Here is a 13,678-nt window from a genome sequence, read left to right on the forward strand (position 1 = left end):
CCGCGTCGACATCGTTCATGGATCCGTACTAGGGTGAGACGGGAACGCGAGTAAGCAGCCTGCTCCCGCGGGAGGTCGGGCAGTGGAGTGGGCGCAGCAGGCTACTTTCACGGAACAGATGCTAGCGATGTGAAGTGTTTCCTGAGATGCCGAAAATTCCTCAGGCCACGTCTAGTTCACCACTCTTCCCGTCTTCTCTGTCGCCACTTCATCATCTCTGCTCTTATGCAGCTGCGTCAGACTCGCCTATCCGGAACCAATGCCCCGCTTGCCTTTAGTAGCTCTGAACTAGTCTAATGGTTTGAATCTGGGGAAAACGGAAATTTTCAACACAAACACAAGCCTGTGTCAGACCTAGCCAGGATTTTGTAAGGCAAACATTGAAATGATTCGGATGTGCTGAGGCAAGTTGAGTTGGTCAAGAAGCACAGCTTTCGAAGACTTCTTGCATTTCAGTGGGGCTGCTACTCGTCCAAGGACTGCGTGCTTTTGATAATAACACGGAGAGAACTGGTGCGAAATCCTACAGAATTCCTTGATTTGCCGCGCCGAGATTTCTCAACGGCTTAACAGGCCAGATGCTTTCTCGTATACAGTGAAGACAATTCCTCCACTCAGAATCAGACGACCAAGTCTCATGGTGCTTCCACTCCACAGGCCCCTTAAGCCTCTTTCCGAAAGCACCATACGGAGCGCTTCCAGTGTTCCAGCCCCTCGAGCTGACTGCGCTCTAGTCTTGATAGTGTCGAAAGGTTGTGTAGCATAGACAGTGACAATGCCAGCAACCGACCCTGATCCAAAAGTGATCAGTGAGTTGTTCGGTAAGCCATGCTGCTTAGACTGTTCCCTGATCACATTGTATGATCCCATGCGTACCGCTGAGGTGGCGGATTGCTTCAAAGTAGTAGAAACGAGACCTCGATAGACCTCTGCGAATCCATGCTCTCTCAGCATCGTGACCAGAGCGTTCGTTCCACCGGCGTACTTTCGTGCACCAGACTTTGCATCGTCAATGCTGTTATTTTGATTAGTCGAGCACTCAAAATCAATGTTCTTGAATCAAGGTGTATCTGATTTTGGGAGTTGCTGATCATACTTACAGTGCTGTTTTCACTCTCTCAGTTGGTGTTACCGCTACAACACTTTCTACAGATCCGGCAATCATACCAGCTAGAATACCCCTTGCCGGAGTCAGGCGACCCTCATCGTCCATCAAGGAGTTCCTGATAGAGTCAAATGACAGGAAGCGTACTCCGGCTTTGAACGTCGTTCCCTAAGGATGGAAGATGAGCATACTGCGCAGCGAAGCAAACATAGAAGTCTCACAATGATCAGTGTTGAGCAGCCTGTGTAGATGGCTCTCGGCCCATCCTGTCGAGCAACTTGGAGCAGTACTGCGAATGGGTTTTTGGCACCTGTGGAGTGGAGCTGCGCTCTCGTCTTTGCGAACTCGAAGGGATACTTTGGGGCGGGGTTGAAGTAAGCGTGAGTAATGATAAGGACTGTACTAAAGCAGCCTGAAAACACTTACTGTAGTTGCAGCTTCAACAGCTCCAGCAATGCCGCCCGAGATTAGAGATACTCCTGGCGATATTGTGTGCTTAACAGCTAATTTAGACTTCTTATGCGGCGGGGTCGTGGTAAGGACGACACCGCCAGGTGAAGCAGTCGAAGTGATAGATGCCATGGTTTGCTTGAAACTTCAATACCTCTAGTAACGATCGAATAAATTTCTTCGAAGTTTATTGAGGAGAAGTCACCGAACCACGCAGAAAAGAAAAGACATGAAAATACCAAGTGGGTGAAAGCGTTGGGATGATGACTGGTCGCATGAGGTGTTGTTCACGGCTTCGATGACGAAAGGCGAGTATCTCTATCAATTGGAAGATAACACCAGATGACTCTGGTTACTCAAACAAAACGCACTCACAGATTATGATCCTCCCGACTCCTCGTTCATTCTTGACAAGGGCGACTCTGGAGATCCCGCGGGAAGAAGACGGACTTGCAGACGGCTGCCGATGCTCCAGCCCGGCCAATTAGAATCCTTCCCGAGCCCGCGGCCCGTCCAGACTTGGTAACTCCAAGGTCACCTTCTTCCCGCGGCAAGCTTCCCGTGCTCGCTTTCTTCCAAAACCACAGCACCCCGGAGCAAACATTCTCGAGTCTACCAGCAAGCCATCCACGGATACTGCTTTACTCCTCAATTCCCGCTCATCTCACTATGGGTCCGAAATCAGGTAATGCCACCACGGCTTCCGGACGTCCCCGAAGGCGGGCCGTCGAAGCATGCTCGTTCTGCCGACGGCGCAAAGTTCGTCACTCTCAACTTCACAGCGCCGTAGAGATGTCTAATCGCCTTCCAGATCAAGTGCAATAACGAACAGCCTACGTGTGCTAATTGCAAGACATATGGCAAAGACTGTGTCTATGAGCCTCTGGCTAGCCCTGACGCAAGTACACTGCACTCAACACCAACACGACGTCATGCCGAGCGCCAAAGAGGTGCTTTGAGGGTCACGAGACGGGAAACCCACACCCCGACAAGTGTCCGGGATGGTAGTGTACGCAATGACACTCCCGCGGATCGCAACGACGCCGCGCGCTCACCAAACCCCGATGACCACGATCCTTCTACCCATTCACCCCGGCTTACCAGGACAGAACGCCCGGAGAACTCAGCGGAACAGGCGTCTTCCCATCGCGGGGATGTATCTCGTATCGTGGTATCCGCAAATGGAGTTTCGAGCTACCATGGCCGCACCAGTGCATTATTCGAGGAGAATCCCCAGGAGCGATTCTCGGTAGCTGATCTGCGCCCCCGGATGCCAGATGACTGGATCGAGAAAGGCCTGGTTGCAGAGACAGCCAAACAACGTGGGTTGCATCCTCCAGAGCCTCGGACAACAAGTCTGGCCTCTGACAGTATGTAGGTCAACTTGAAGAGTTCAATCATCGAGCGGGAACGCTCGATTTTGACGGCGTGGACCCAGAGCTTGGCATGCATCTCTTGTCCCTGCACTGGAATCGCCAGCATCACTCATTCTTGCTCACCTATCGACCCGCATTCATGCGAGATATGGCTTGTAATGGGCCATACTTCTCCAAGATACTCTTGAACGCCATCTACTTTGGGGCTTCCAAGTTCAGCCCCCGGAGAGAGGTACGGAGGGACCCCAATGATGTTCGTACTGCCGGCTGGGCTTTTCGCGAGCGTGTGCGCAAATTACTCGGTGATGCGCTTGACAGTAGTGATATTACAACGATTCAAGCTTTGCTGGTGATGACGAACTCGCTGTTTGCGCTAGGGGACGAGAGAAGCGCGGCTTGGTTGTATGCTGGGTTGGCATTCCGAATGATCATAGACCTGGGCATGCACGTAGATGCTCCAGGTCTTGGTGTAACTCGCAAATTTTCTGATGAGGATCTAGAGATACGTCGGCGGGTCTTCTGGGGGGCATTCGGTAAGAAGCACTTGGATCATCTCAGCAAGCTTAGGGACACTGACGCCAACTTTAGTTGTCGACAAGATCCAGAGTCTGTATCAAGGGCGTCCAGCATCCCTGAAAGAGTCTGACACCCTGGTACCGATCAAGTTCCTCGACACATTTGAAGAGTTTGAGAACTGGAAGCCGTTTGCCTACTCTACCGACGCCACTAACTATCCTGGTTCGCCCGCCTATAGTGTATCGACATTCACGTATCTGTGTCGTCTCTCAGTCGTCATGAGCGATATACTGAGTTGCATCTACACGGAGAGGGCATTCGACAAGAGTGCTGCGGAGCTTTCCACAATGTTACAGACCTTGAGCTCGAAGTTGGCAACTTGGAAGGATGCACTCCCAGCACATCTTATCTTTGATCCAAAAAGCAATGACGCTGTGCCGCCACCGCATGTCCTTAGTTTGTAGTGAGTCTATGGAATCCTCTTTGAGAACTAATGATCGACTGACTTCTACTCAGCGCCATGTACCATGTTCTTACCATCCTTCTCAATCGCCCGTTCGTAGCTGATGGCCATCTTTACAACACGTCTCGCTCCGTCTCTGTCAACTCGTTCATCACTTGTGCGTCTGCGGCCGACAGCATAGTAAGCGTTCTTCGGGTCTACGATAGGGTATTCTCCGTTCGTCATGCGCCATATTTGATCTCGTATGCCACGTACGTTGCGGCAACGATACACGTACGAATAGCTGCCAAAAGAAGCACGGAATCGGAGGCTCGAGAACGTCTGGAAACTTGCATGTCAGTGTTCCGTGAGAATCAAGAAACAAACTGGGCTGTCAGGAGGGCCAAAACAATAGTCGAAGGCTTGATGGCGAGACTTGGTGTTAGTCTCGGTGAGCAACAAGGCACGCAGCCGAGGAACCGCATACAAGCCAGCAAAAGAGCGCGTTTAGCCATGGCCACCACTCAGGACAATGCCGAAGGCTCAAATAGCCTGCCTCAAGTATTTCAGAGTCATGCGCCTCAGACAGCACCCGGGAACGAGACACCTCCATTAGGGTGGTCGGATATCGATGGGATCATTCAGAGTTTTGCAAGAGGTCAAGATCCTAACGCAGCTTCAGCGGATCCGGCACAAGCAGATGTTCATTTTCAACAAGTCCCACAGCCCGCGTATAACCAAGCTTCCAGCTTTGGTCCCTCGGGTTTTAGTGGCAACCCAGCCTGGTTCCAGGGGGTGCCAGAAGGAGACGGCGGTTCGGCCTCCTTTGATGACTTACTCTTTGGTTTCAACGGATCCGCGTTGGATAGCATGTTTTCTTGATCCACTTGGGCGGATGTTTTCGCCTTTACCGGGTGCGATATCTGTTGCAACCATGAACCGACTCTTTATCCGGGCGCAAAGTGTTGACGCTCCACTGTTTTGATTGCACAGGCGGGAGTGGTGCTTCTCGATCCCGCGGGAGACTTTCACTCCCGCGGCTATGCGCCACTGACACGACCTCACCCTGACGCGATGACGGCAAAGACAGCAGAGACTTTATTAATGTTCAGTGCTCGCGTGTAGTAGCGAGGTTATCTCGATGGAAAACACCGTTTTACCCAGACCTTCTTAGACCTTCTTAAGCTCACAAACCCTTTCCATCCAAGAGTTGGTATAAGACTGGTTGTTGTAGTCTCACCAATGCCATTCAACATTAGAGTCAACAATACACTTATTGGATCTCGGAGGTTCCTTCATCAGCTCTCATATCCTACCTTACCGCCATCCTTCCCAGTTCACATCCCCTTCACTATCCCAATCATGGCAATAACACCAGCAACCACAAAGCGCCGGGTCAGGCACTCCCTTCCCGCGGTGCTGATGCGAGCCGGCACATCAAAAGGCCTCTTCATCCACCGGTCTCATCTGCCGCAATCTGAAGCAGAATGGGCTACTCCACTCCTCGCAGCCATGGGATCCAAATACAACGATGCCCGCCAAATCGACGGTGTTGGAGGGGGAAGCAGCGTGACCTCCAAAGTTGCCGTGGTGTCACCATCCACCAGGCCAGGCGTGGACGTCGAGTACACCTTTGTCCAAGTGGCCGTCGGAAGCGAGACTGTTGATCTCAGCGGGAACTGCGGCAACATCTGCTCAGGGGTTGGTCCTTTTGCCGTGCAAGAGAGATTGGTTAGTCTGATGCCTGGTTCTCGGGTAGTCGACGTGCGGATCTTCAATACCAACACATCGAAACTCATTGTGGAAACGGTCTACGTTGACCAAGACGGAAACGCGGAGGAGGACGGGGATTGCCTCATCCCGGGCGTCAAGGGACCCGGCAGCGAGATCAAGGTTGCTTTCGTCGAGCCGGTGGGCAGCATGACGGGCAGGCTCTTCCCCAGCGGAAATCGATTTGAAAGGATCCTCGTAGAGGAAGTGGCTTCTGTTGATGACTTTGTGGTGGACGTGACTCTCATCGACTCTGCGAATCCTTTCGTTCTTGTTGATGCTCAGAGTCTACCCGCGGAAGTCAAAACACAGTCCCCAGACTTTCCCCTATCCATCGAAGTCGCCGAGGCCATCCGGAGGCAAGGAGCTGTACGGATGGGACTTGCCAGCACAGTCGAGGCCGCCGGTCTGGTTAGAGGGACTCCGAAGCTGGCGTATCTTTCGCCGCCAGTTGGGAGTAACAGAGATGCGGCAGATATTCGAGTACAGGCCTACAGCATGGGAAAGCCTCATCCGAGTTTGCAACTGACGGGTGGTGTTACTCTGGCATATGCCGCCATCAAGGAGGGGACCGTTGCGCACCGTGTTTCGAATCGGGATTCGGGTCTGGAGGGCATGCCAACACCCAGGAGAACGCCGAGTCCGTCGACTACGAATGCCTCAGAAGGCCCTATCGTTGATGGCCACAGTATTAAACGCACCATTCGCATACAGCATGGCAGTGGAATCATGGAGGTAGAAGTGTGGGCTCGTGACGAAGAAGAAGGCCTTGCGGTAGATCGATGCGTAGTAACGAGGACTGCACGGAGGCTGATGGAGGGGAACGTGTTTTACTATTCCTGAGACTGTCTGTCATGTAAAGTTTGTGCATAGCCTGCGGTAGATTTGATAATGAGATTCCAGCTCCTCTGCTTGATTCTTGGTGTCGCTGCTGCAGCAAGCCGTCGTTCACATCCTGCGTTTCTCAGCTGTACATGACGTTGCGACCCTCGACGCCGCACACCGCCCACACAACCCGCGCATCGCGTCCTGTTCGCAATCGTTCTGGCTAAAACGAAAGAACTCTGTCCTGACACCAGTATTCATCCTACAACTGATGCAAAAAGCCAAAAAGATCTCCTCGACGGGGAATTGAACCCCGGTCCCCTGCGAATCCTGGGATTTCCCCGGTGACAAGCAGATATCCTCACCACTAGACTATCGGGGATTGGTGGATGTTGACATCCAGTGATAGTTGGTTGGGGAGGAAGGGACTCAGCGGGTATATGTAGCTTTGAGGTGTGGGGCCCGCAAGTGCCTTGTGACCCACCCTGCCCTGCTAGCACCTTCCGAGCGCACGACGCGGGAAGGCACGAGTGGAGGATATGGCGGGGGTGATCTGGCGGCACGAGTTTCTGCAGAGGTGCCTACCCGCCTTATTGTCGAAGGCAATGTATGGGGGCAATTTTGGGAAAGAGCAATGTCAGCTGTTTCTGCTGAAATCTTCAATTCCCGTGAGCGCCAGATGAACCGGGTCAACTTGATGGCGAGTGGTGTAAGTAGCACAAAGACGTGTATTCTGCAAGAAATGACTTCCTTCTCAAAATTCTAGCAAGAAGCATCGTATCTTCAGCAGAATTGTTGTTTCGGAATAGCTGCAGCACCCTTTGTCAAACCTGACCAGAGATAGGAGACCCGAGAACCCAGAGCTTCGCGGAATAGTAACATGTCAAATAGAACATAAAACATCGTGCCTTGGGAATAGTTCATTGAGTACAATTGTTCATTTTCAAACATGGTTCCTAAATCCTTCGAGCATCGCATTTGATGCGATTTCCTCTTCCTAATCCTAGGTCCAAGATGACCATGGTCTATCTCGATTCAGAGGTGCGAGTGTGATCTCGCCAACTTTTGCTTCCGATACATAAGGTGTGCCTATGCCTTCGGCTCAGCGGCAGCCTCCTTCTTTTGCGGAATCAGGTTGCGGAGCGAAAGGTCATACACGACATCCTCGACACGCTTGACATCATACTTGACCGCGTCGACACGCTTGCGGAGGATGTCGTTCTTGAGGTTGAGCAGCTGGAACCCGGCAAACAGGTCCTTGACGAAACTGCTGATTTCGACGGGCATGGAAAAGTCGGCGAGCGTGACGGCGTTGGTGGCGAGACGGGAGAGCTCCGAGGTCAGGTCGGTGAGGGCGAGGAGGTACTCCTCGATGGTGAGGTGGAACGCATCGCGGTCCTTGAGGTTAACAGGGACTGTCAAAGAGTCAGCGCAAGGCGGCCGTGGTTGCCTGCGGGGCAGCTTGGGTGGTACCTTTGAAGATTTCACCGACTTCCTCGAGAGTCAGGAGACGAGCGATGGGGCCGGGCTTGCCATCTGCTGTGAGGCCGCCTAACCATCCGGTAAGAAGGACGGTGAAGATGACGTTCTGCACTTGGCGGTTCCACTTCTGGTTGTATCTGGCGAGGAGTCAGATGATGGTGCCTGGGCGGCACGAGATGGATGCCTACTTGTAGTATGGGTGCTTGGAAGCGATTTCTTGGAGCTCTCCAATGACCTCAATCTCCTTCTGGATGCCCGCCTGAACGTCAGCCAAAAAGGGGCCGTCTGCGTCAACAGTCAGTCGTGGGTAACTACAGGCGAGGCGACCGACTGCAGTCATGCCTAGTAGAGTACTCACACTGTTGGCGAGGGGTGGCGTGAATGCGTGAGAGCAGACCCTGGACGTAGGAGATGGCCCGGTCGAGCTTCTGGACAGTCTGACTCATTTGATCACGGACTTCCTGGTCTTCTTCGATCTTGTTCTTGAGGTGCTCAAAGATCTGGGGGTCGAGCAGGCGGGAGGCCGGCACCTCAACCATGTTGGTGTCGCTGTCCATGGTGAGTGGTGAGGTGTGTGTCTGAGCGGCTGTGTTGTTAAAGATCTGGGAGATGTATGAGCGATGATGCAAAAATACGGTCGATTTGAAGTCAACAGGTTTGATCGGCAAAATACGTGCGATTGTTCAGCCCTGCCTCTGAAGCAACAACAATCTTGGTGGTGAGATTTGAATTTGGCAGATGGAAAGAGCCCCGCGATTTGTGACGTCGTCACGCTGGAAGAGGCGACCAGAAGAAAAGTCAGAGTTTTACTTACGGCAGCGACTGGCTTTTACCGACAAGGAGATAATTTGTCACAACTACTAGCAGTTTAACGATGTACTGGCAGTCCGGGCGGCTTCACGATGTCATTGATGGTCGAAATCTCGAGGAAAATCATGCAAATGGAAGGCGGTCAGGCCTGACAATTGGAGCAGCACTCGCCCAATATGGAGAGCTTCGCTCGACATTCTGCCAGTCTTACTGCAGGTAGTATCTGACTACAACATTCATAAAATCAATCACGATAGCAGCTCAATAGACCACATACTTGAATACTGAAAGCAAAGAACCTTCTTCACACGCCTGGACAACCCAGACAGAGCAATGAAAGATCAGGATTTGCGTCGCCTGGAGGCAGTGAAATACCAGGGACACGGTGGAGAGGGCATACAGCAAGCCGCAGAGGCCCATCTCCTGGAGATCAAAAATAGGAATAATCAATGTGATGCCAATAGGCATCTTTCAGAGATTAAACTGAAAAGAACAGATACTACACTTGATCTAAGCCAAAAGGCAAAGAAGAGCTAAGGAGAAAAGAAGAAAACAGGTAACAGCGCGGTGGGTGGAGGGGATTATATAGGTTTGTGGCCTGGTCTGTGCAGAGGGCACAATCAGTAAAGATACGTACCCCGGGAGCGTGAGGCCAAATTTTTGCTGTGCAGTACGTACATGTACGTATTACTGGGCCGTCCTGCCTAAAGTTGATGCCTCATCACGAGCTCACGATGCACGTCTACCTACCTAAGATCCTGGCGAGAATTGAGGCATTCATTTGAGGCAGCACTTGAGTCTGCTGATGACTGAGGCAGTTGAATCCTGTTTTCTTCTGCAGGACGCATTTGCATACTGTAAGGTAGTGTGCGATGAGCTCCCGCGTTCGAGGTATACAGGTGATATTCAGGACTTGAATAGCGTACTGATCAAGTCTGGTTGACTGACCTGGCCATACAGGCTTATTCTTTCTTCTACATTAATGCATACAGCCTTGTCAAAATGTTTGTTCCGTGTGTGTCGTTTATTGGGAGCAGGTCATTGACGACCTCATGGGTGCTAGTTGATGCAGACCTCACTTCGGGATGGCAGCTGTTGGATAGCAATGGCTCGTGGTGCCGGCGATTTCACGTCATAATCTGCGTTGGTTCACCTTCACATCATGTTACGATGACCACGTCTGTCTCCATTTCAATGCTGCGGCGAGTATACGAAAAGAAACTCCAGACCAATCTGTCCATCATCTACAAATGTTGCCGTCAGACTATCAAATAGAGGGAGCCAGCAATCCCCGAACCAACTTGAGCTATCCTCATTTCCTAGGAACACCCCCGTTGATTATGAGCTCCGTCGTTGCGTGACGGAAATCCGGGGAGTTTGAATGACCGCCCAGTCCGACCAGGCTTCAATATCGATCCTGGCTGAATCCAAACGAGCAATGCATGTCATGCAGGCATCGTCTAGCAAAAGGGGAGCTCCCGTCTGGTCGGAGATTTGGAGCTTCAGGGCAAACATCGATCGATATGCGCCGTCAGCGCAGGCGGGTGCCGCATGGCTCAAGTGCAGCGGCGAGCTTCGTCTAGCAGCGCGGTAGCGGGGGCCCAAAGTTCGGAATCTTTGATGACCGGATCTTAATTGAAGCAAAACCAAGCTTCTCATTGGCGGGTCGTCTAGACGAGAGGTGCATATGCGGGTCCCCTGCAGCCGAGGAAGCTCCCGAGAAGGTTAGAGTCGATACTTGTCATTTGCACGTAGGGGCCACACAAAAACAAGTACCTCCAATTTCAACTCTGTTCGTGACCCTTGACTACCGGCAGAAAGGGGGCAAACACAAATGTCAACAAAATTTTGAGTGGCAGAAGGCAGGCGGCAAGGGCCCAATCGAAATCCGAGGACACACTGCCAAGTTTGACGTGAAGCCGTCCGGGTCTGAGACTCTCATCTTCCCGTCCTGCACGCCACCCCTCGACGCCTCGTCTGGTCGTACTCGGATTCTCCGTCCCAGACCGCCTCCACGTCCCCGATTGTCTATGTCTTGGACCTTGAACGAACATCGTTGCTGCTGAACGATCCCATCCTCGAACCCCGGCACGGACTTTGGCATCTAGCTCAGCTACACGAGAGGTGCATGACCCCACGCTGAAGATTTCTGTCATTCTGTATAAAAAGAGGCAGTAAACATGACGGGCAGATACTCGTTGCGCCAGACTCCTAGGTTAGTCGAATTGTGATTTCTCTTTCCCTCTCTGGCTTGGAACCATTTCGCGAAGCAATTGGATCTGTTGCGAATACATCAGACGACACTTTGGCGCACTCCCCTTTGCCAACTTTGTCGCAAACCGAAACCATGGCCGCCCTTGTTTCCTCTCCCAATGGGTCAATACTCTAGCGAACGACTCTCTGCTTATCTATGCTAACCCACTGAATAGGAAGAAGGAGCTCTTTGAGGGCATGGTCGAGACCCCTCGGCGTGTTTCTTCTAGACGCAAGTCTCCCGAGGCCGCCACCGGCGCAGAGGTTACCGAGTCGAAGCCGCAACCCCGTGCCCCGAGACGACGCACCACGGGAAAGTTCCGCGAGGAGCTCGACGACGAGGCAGAGACGGCACCGGCGAACGGCAAGGCCGACTTTGACGAATCCCTGACCAACGGCCACACCAATGGCCATGCCAACGGATACACCAATGGACATGTCAAGGAGGAGCCCATCGCCAACGGCCACAGCAATGGTTACGCCCAGGTGAAGGTTGAGACAGCGACCAACGGGCATGCCGCCACGCCCAAGGAGGATGCCCAGCCGACGTATAAGAAGGGCACCATCATCGACGGCTGGGAGGTCGGTACGGACCCCAAGATCGATGCCTCGGGCGAGTTCGAGTTCGGAGGCAGCATTGGCACCATGTCGCTGATGATCGGCTTCCCTCTGCTCATGTGGTACATGTGGATTGGAGCCACCTACTATAATGGCGGCGTCCCTACCCGTGAGCAGGGCCAGAGCTGGGGCGAGTTTGCCCGTCATCTCGTGGACCTTGTCTACACCGGCGCATTCCCCTCTCTGCGCGCCTGGCGCATCTACTGGACCTTCTTCACCTTCGAGGGCATCTGCTACTGTGTGTTGCCCGGTGTCTGGGCCTGGGGCAAGCCTCTGGCTCACGAGAACGGCAAGCAGCTCAAGTACTTCTGCAACGCCTACGTCAGCTTCTACTTCACGATTGCGGTCATGGCCGTCCTTCACTTCACCGGACTGTTCCCTCTCTACACCTTCCTCGACGAGTTTGGCCCCCTGATGTCTGTGGCTATTCTCAGCGGCTTCCTCGTGGCCTTTGTTGCCTACTTCTCCGCTCTCTGGAGAGGTGCCCAGCACCGCATGACCGGCTACCCCATCTACGACTTCTTCCTTGGCGCCGAGCTGAACCCCCGCATGTTTGGCATCTTGGACTTCAAGATGTTCTTCGAGGTTCGCATTCCCTGGTTCATCCTCTTCGGTCTCAGCTGCGGTGCTGCCGCCCGCCAGTACGAAAAGTACGGCTACGTCTCTGGCGAAGTGCTCTTCCTGGTTATGGCCCACTACCTCTACGCCAACGCCTGCGCCAAGGGTGAGCAGCTCATCGTTCCGACCTGGGACATGTACTACGAGAAGTGGGGCTTCATGCTCATCTTCTGGAACCTTGCTGGTGTCCCTCTCTCGTACTGCCACTGCACCATTTTCCTGGCCAACCACCACCCTTCCGAGTACAAGTGGAACCCCATCGCGCTCGGCTTCCTCTTCGTCTCATACCTCTTCGTCTACTGGATCTGGGACACCACCAACAGTCAGAAGAACGGTTTCCGCGCCCAGGAGCGCGGCCAGCTCGTCGCCCGCAAGACCTTCCCCCAGCTCCCGTGGCAGACGGTCAAGAACCCCAAGACTATTACCTCGGACAAGGGCGATGTCATCCTCGCTGACGGCTGGTACGGCTACGCCCGTAAGATCCACTACACGTGCGATGCTTTCTTCGCCATCTGCTGGGGTCTGATCACGGGCTTCAAGAGCCCTTTCCCCTGGTTCTACCCCGTCTTCTTCTGTGGCATGATTGCCCACCGTGCTGCCCGCGATATCCACCGCTGCCGCCAAAAGTACGGTGATGCCTGGACCCAGTACGAGCGCGAGGTTCCCTACCTCTTCATCCCCGTAAGTTCCGATGCTTCTGCTGTGACGAAAGGAATCAATGGCTAACTCCTCTTCAGTACGTCATCTAAGTGACGACTCCACCAAACACTCCCAAAAACTAGGCTTCTTATGCCACGGCCATCGGGCCATTTCTGTCTGTACATAGTTCGCTTCTTCACCTGGAGCCGGTCGCCAAGTGGTTTTAAGACCGGTAGCCATCGGCAAGGGGTAATGGTACACGAATGGTGAAAAAGAAAAGTTGCCGGCATCATGTGCGAGAAGACATGGTTGGCATAAAGACTTGTAATTATATAACAGAAGTGGTGCCTTGTTCTTTGGCATCACCGCGGCTTTCTTTGTCACGTGTGGGCAGCGTTTGGTTAGGCACGCTGTCCTCTGAAATCGAGTAAAATGAGTAAAATGAAACATGTTGAAAGATCACACCTCTGGCAAAGTGGCCCAGTTGCTTGTGAGGCTCCTTATGCAAAAAGTACCTTGATACATCCCGGTCACGATAGAAAAGCAAAACTTTGCTAGAGTTTACAGTTTCTGGGTTGTTGCTGTGGACAAGCAGGATGGAGTACTCTACCATGGTTTTCAGGACCACGAGGTTGCTCACACACCCTTGAAAGGGCTAGAGCCTGGCACTATTCACTTTGGTTGACGTAAGGTACAGACCCAGGCAAGCCAAAGGTCTCAAGTATTCCCGCCCGTAAGTAGCTTCACAGTCCATTACTCAGCCTGAATGGTGCT

At 52.9% G+C, this 13,678-nt stretch overlaps 5 protein-coding genes and 1 non-coding gene across 6 annotated transcripts; 3 read left to right on the forward strand and 3 right to left on the reverse strand.

Annotated features, from left to right (window-relative positions):
• Nucleotides 1-558: 558 nt before the first annotated feature.
• On the reverse strand, nt 559-1,687 carry CLUP02_11135 (uncharacterized protein; the record flags this gene model as incomplete). Its single annotated transcript, XM_049290103.1, has 4 exons — nt 559-1,015; nt 1,101-1,273; nt 1,327-1,461; nt 1,532-1,687. The coding sequence occupies 4 exons, from the start codon at nt 1,685-1,687 to the stop codon at nt 559-561; spliced, it is 921 nt and encodes a 306-aa protein (XP_049147248.1).
• Nucleotides 1,688-1,818: 131 nt separating this feature from the next.
• On the forward strand, nt 1,819-4,771 carry CLUP02_11136 (fungal specific transcription factor; the record flags this gene model as incomplete). The annotated part of the gene is made up of 7 exons (XM_049290104.1): nt 1,819-1,840; nt 1,933-2,077; nt 2,153-2,318; nt 2,367-2,877; nt 2,934-3,464; nt 3,520-3,910; nt 3,964-4,771. The coding sequence occupies 7 exons, from the start codon at nt 1,819-1,821 to the stop codon at nt 4,769-4,771; spliced, it is 2,574 nt and encodes an 857-aa protein (XP_049147249.1).
• A 480-nt stretch (nt 4,772-5,251) lies between these two features.
• CLUP02_11137 (uncharacterized protein) lies at nt 5,252-6,502 on the forward strand (the record flags this gene model as incomplete). Its single annotated transcript, XM_049290105.1, has 1 exon — nt 5,252-6,502. The coding sequence occupies one exon, from the start codon at nt 5,252-5,254 to the stop codon at nt 6,500-6,502; it is 1,251 nt and encodes a 416-aa protein (XP_049147250.1).
• A 273-nt stretch (nt 6,503-6,775) lies between these two features.
• Nucleotides 6,776-6,866, reverse strand: CLUP02_tRNA179. The gene has a single exon. It is a non-coding gene; the product is annotated as a tRNA-Asp (tRNA).
• A 707-nt stretch (nt 6,867-7,573) lies between these two features.
• CLUP02_11138 (translin) lies at nt 7,574-9,244 on the reverse strand (the record flags this gene model as incomplete). Its single annotated transcript, XM_049290106.1, has 8 exons — nt 7,574-7,899; nt 7,958-8,103; nt 8,155-8,251; nt 8,325-8,568; nt 8,640-8,739; nt 8,781-8,861; nt 8,930-9,003; nt 9,062-9,244. 8 exons carry the CDS (start codon nt 9,242-9,244, stop codon nt 7,574-7,576), a joined length of 1,251 nt encoding a protein of 416 aa, XP_049147251.1.
• A 266-nt stretch (nt 9,245-9,510) lies between these two features.
• CLUP02_11139 (ergosterol biosynthesis ERG4/ERG24 family protein) lies at nt 9,511-13,014 on the forward strand (the record flags this gene model as incomplete). Its single annotated transcript, XM_049290107.1, has 10 exons — nt 9,511-9,516; nt 9,595-9,633; nt 9,737-10,034; nt 10,100-10,133; nt 10,241-10,366; nt 10,428-10,808; nt 10,885-10,927; nt 10,992-11,152; nt 11,206-12,946; nt 13,003-13,014. 10 exons carry the CDS (start codon nt 9,511-9,513, stop codon nt 13,012-13,014), a joined length of 2,841 nt encoding a protein of 946 aa, XP_049147252.1.
• Nucleotides 13,015-13,678: the final 664 nt, after the last annotated feature.

The sequence above is a fragment of the Colletotrichum lupini genome, chromosome 5 (genome assembly GCF_023278565.1).
Source record: "Colletotrichum lupini chromosome 5, complete sequence".
Classification (NCBI taxonomy): Eukaryota; Fungi; Ascomycota; class Sordariomycetes; order Glomerellales; family Glomerellaceae; genus Colletotrichum; species Colletotrichum lupini.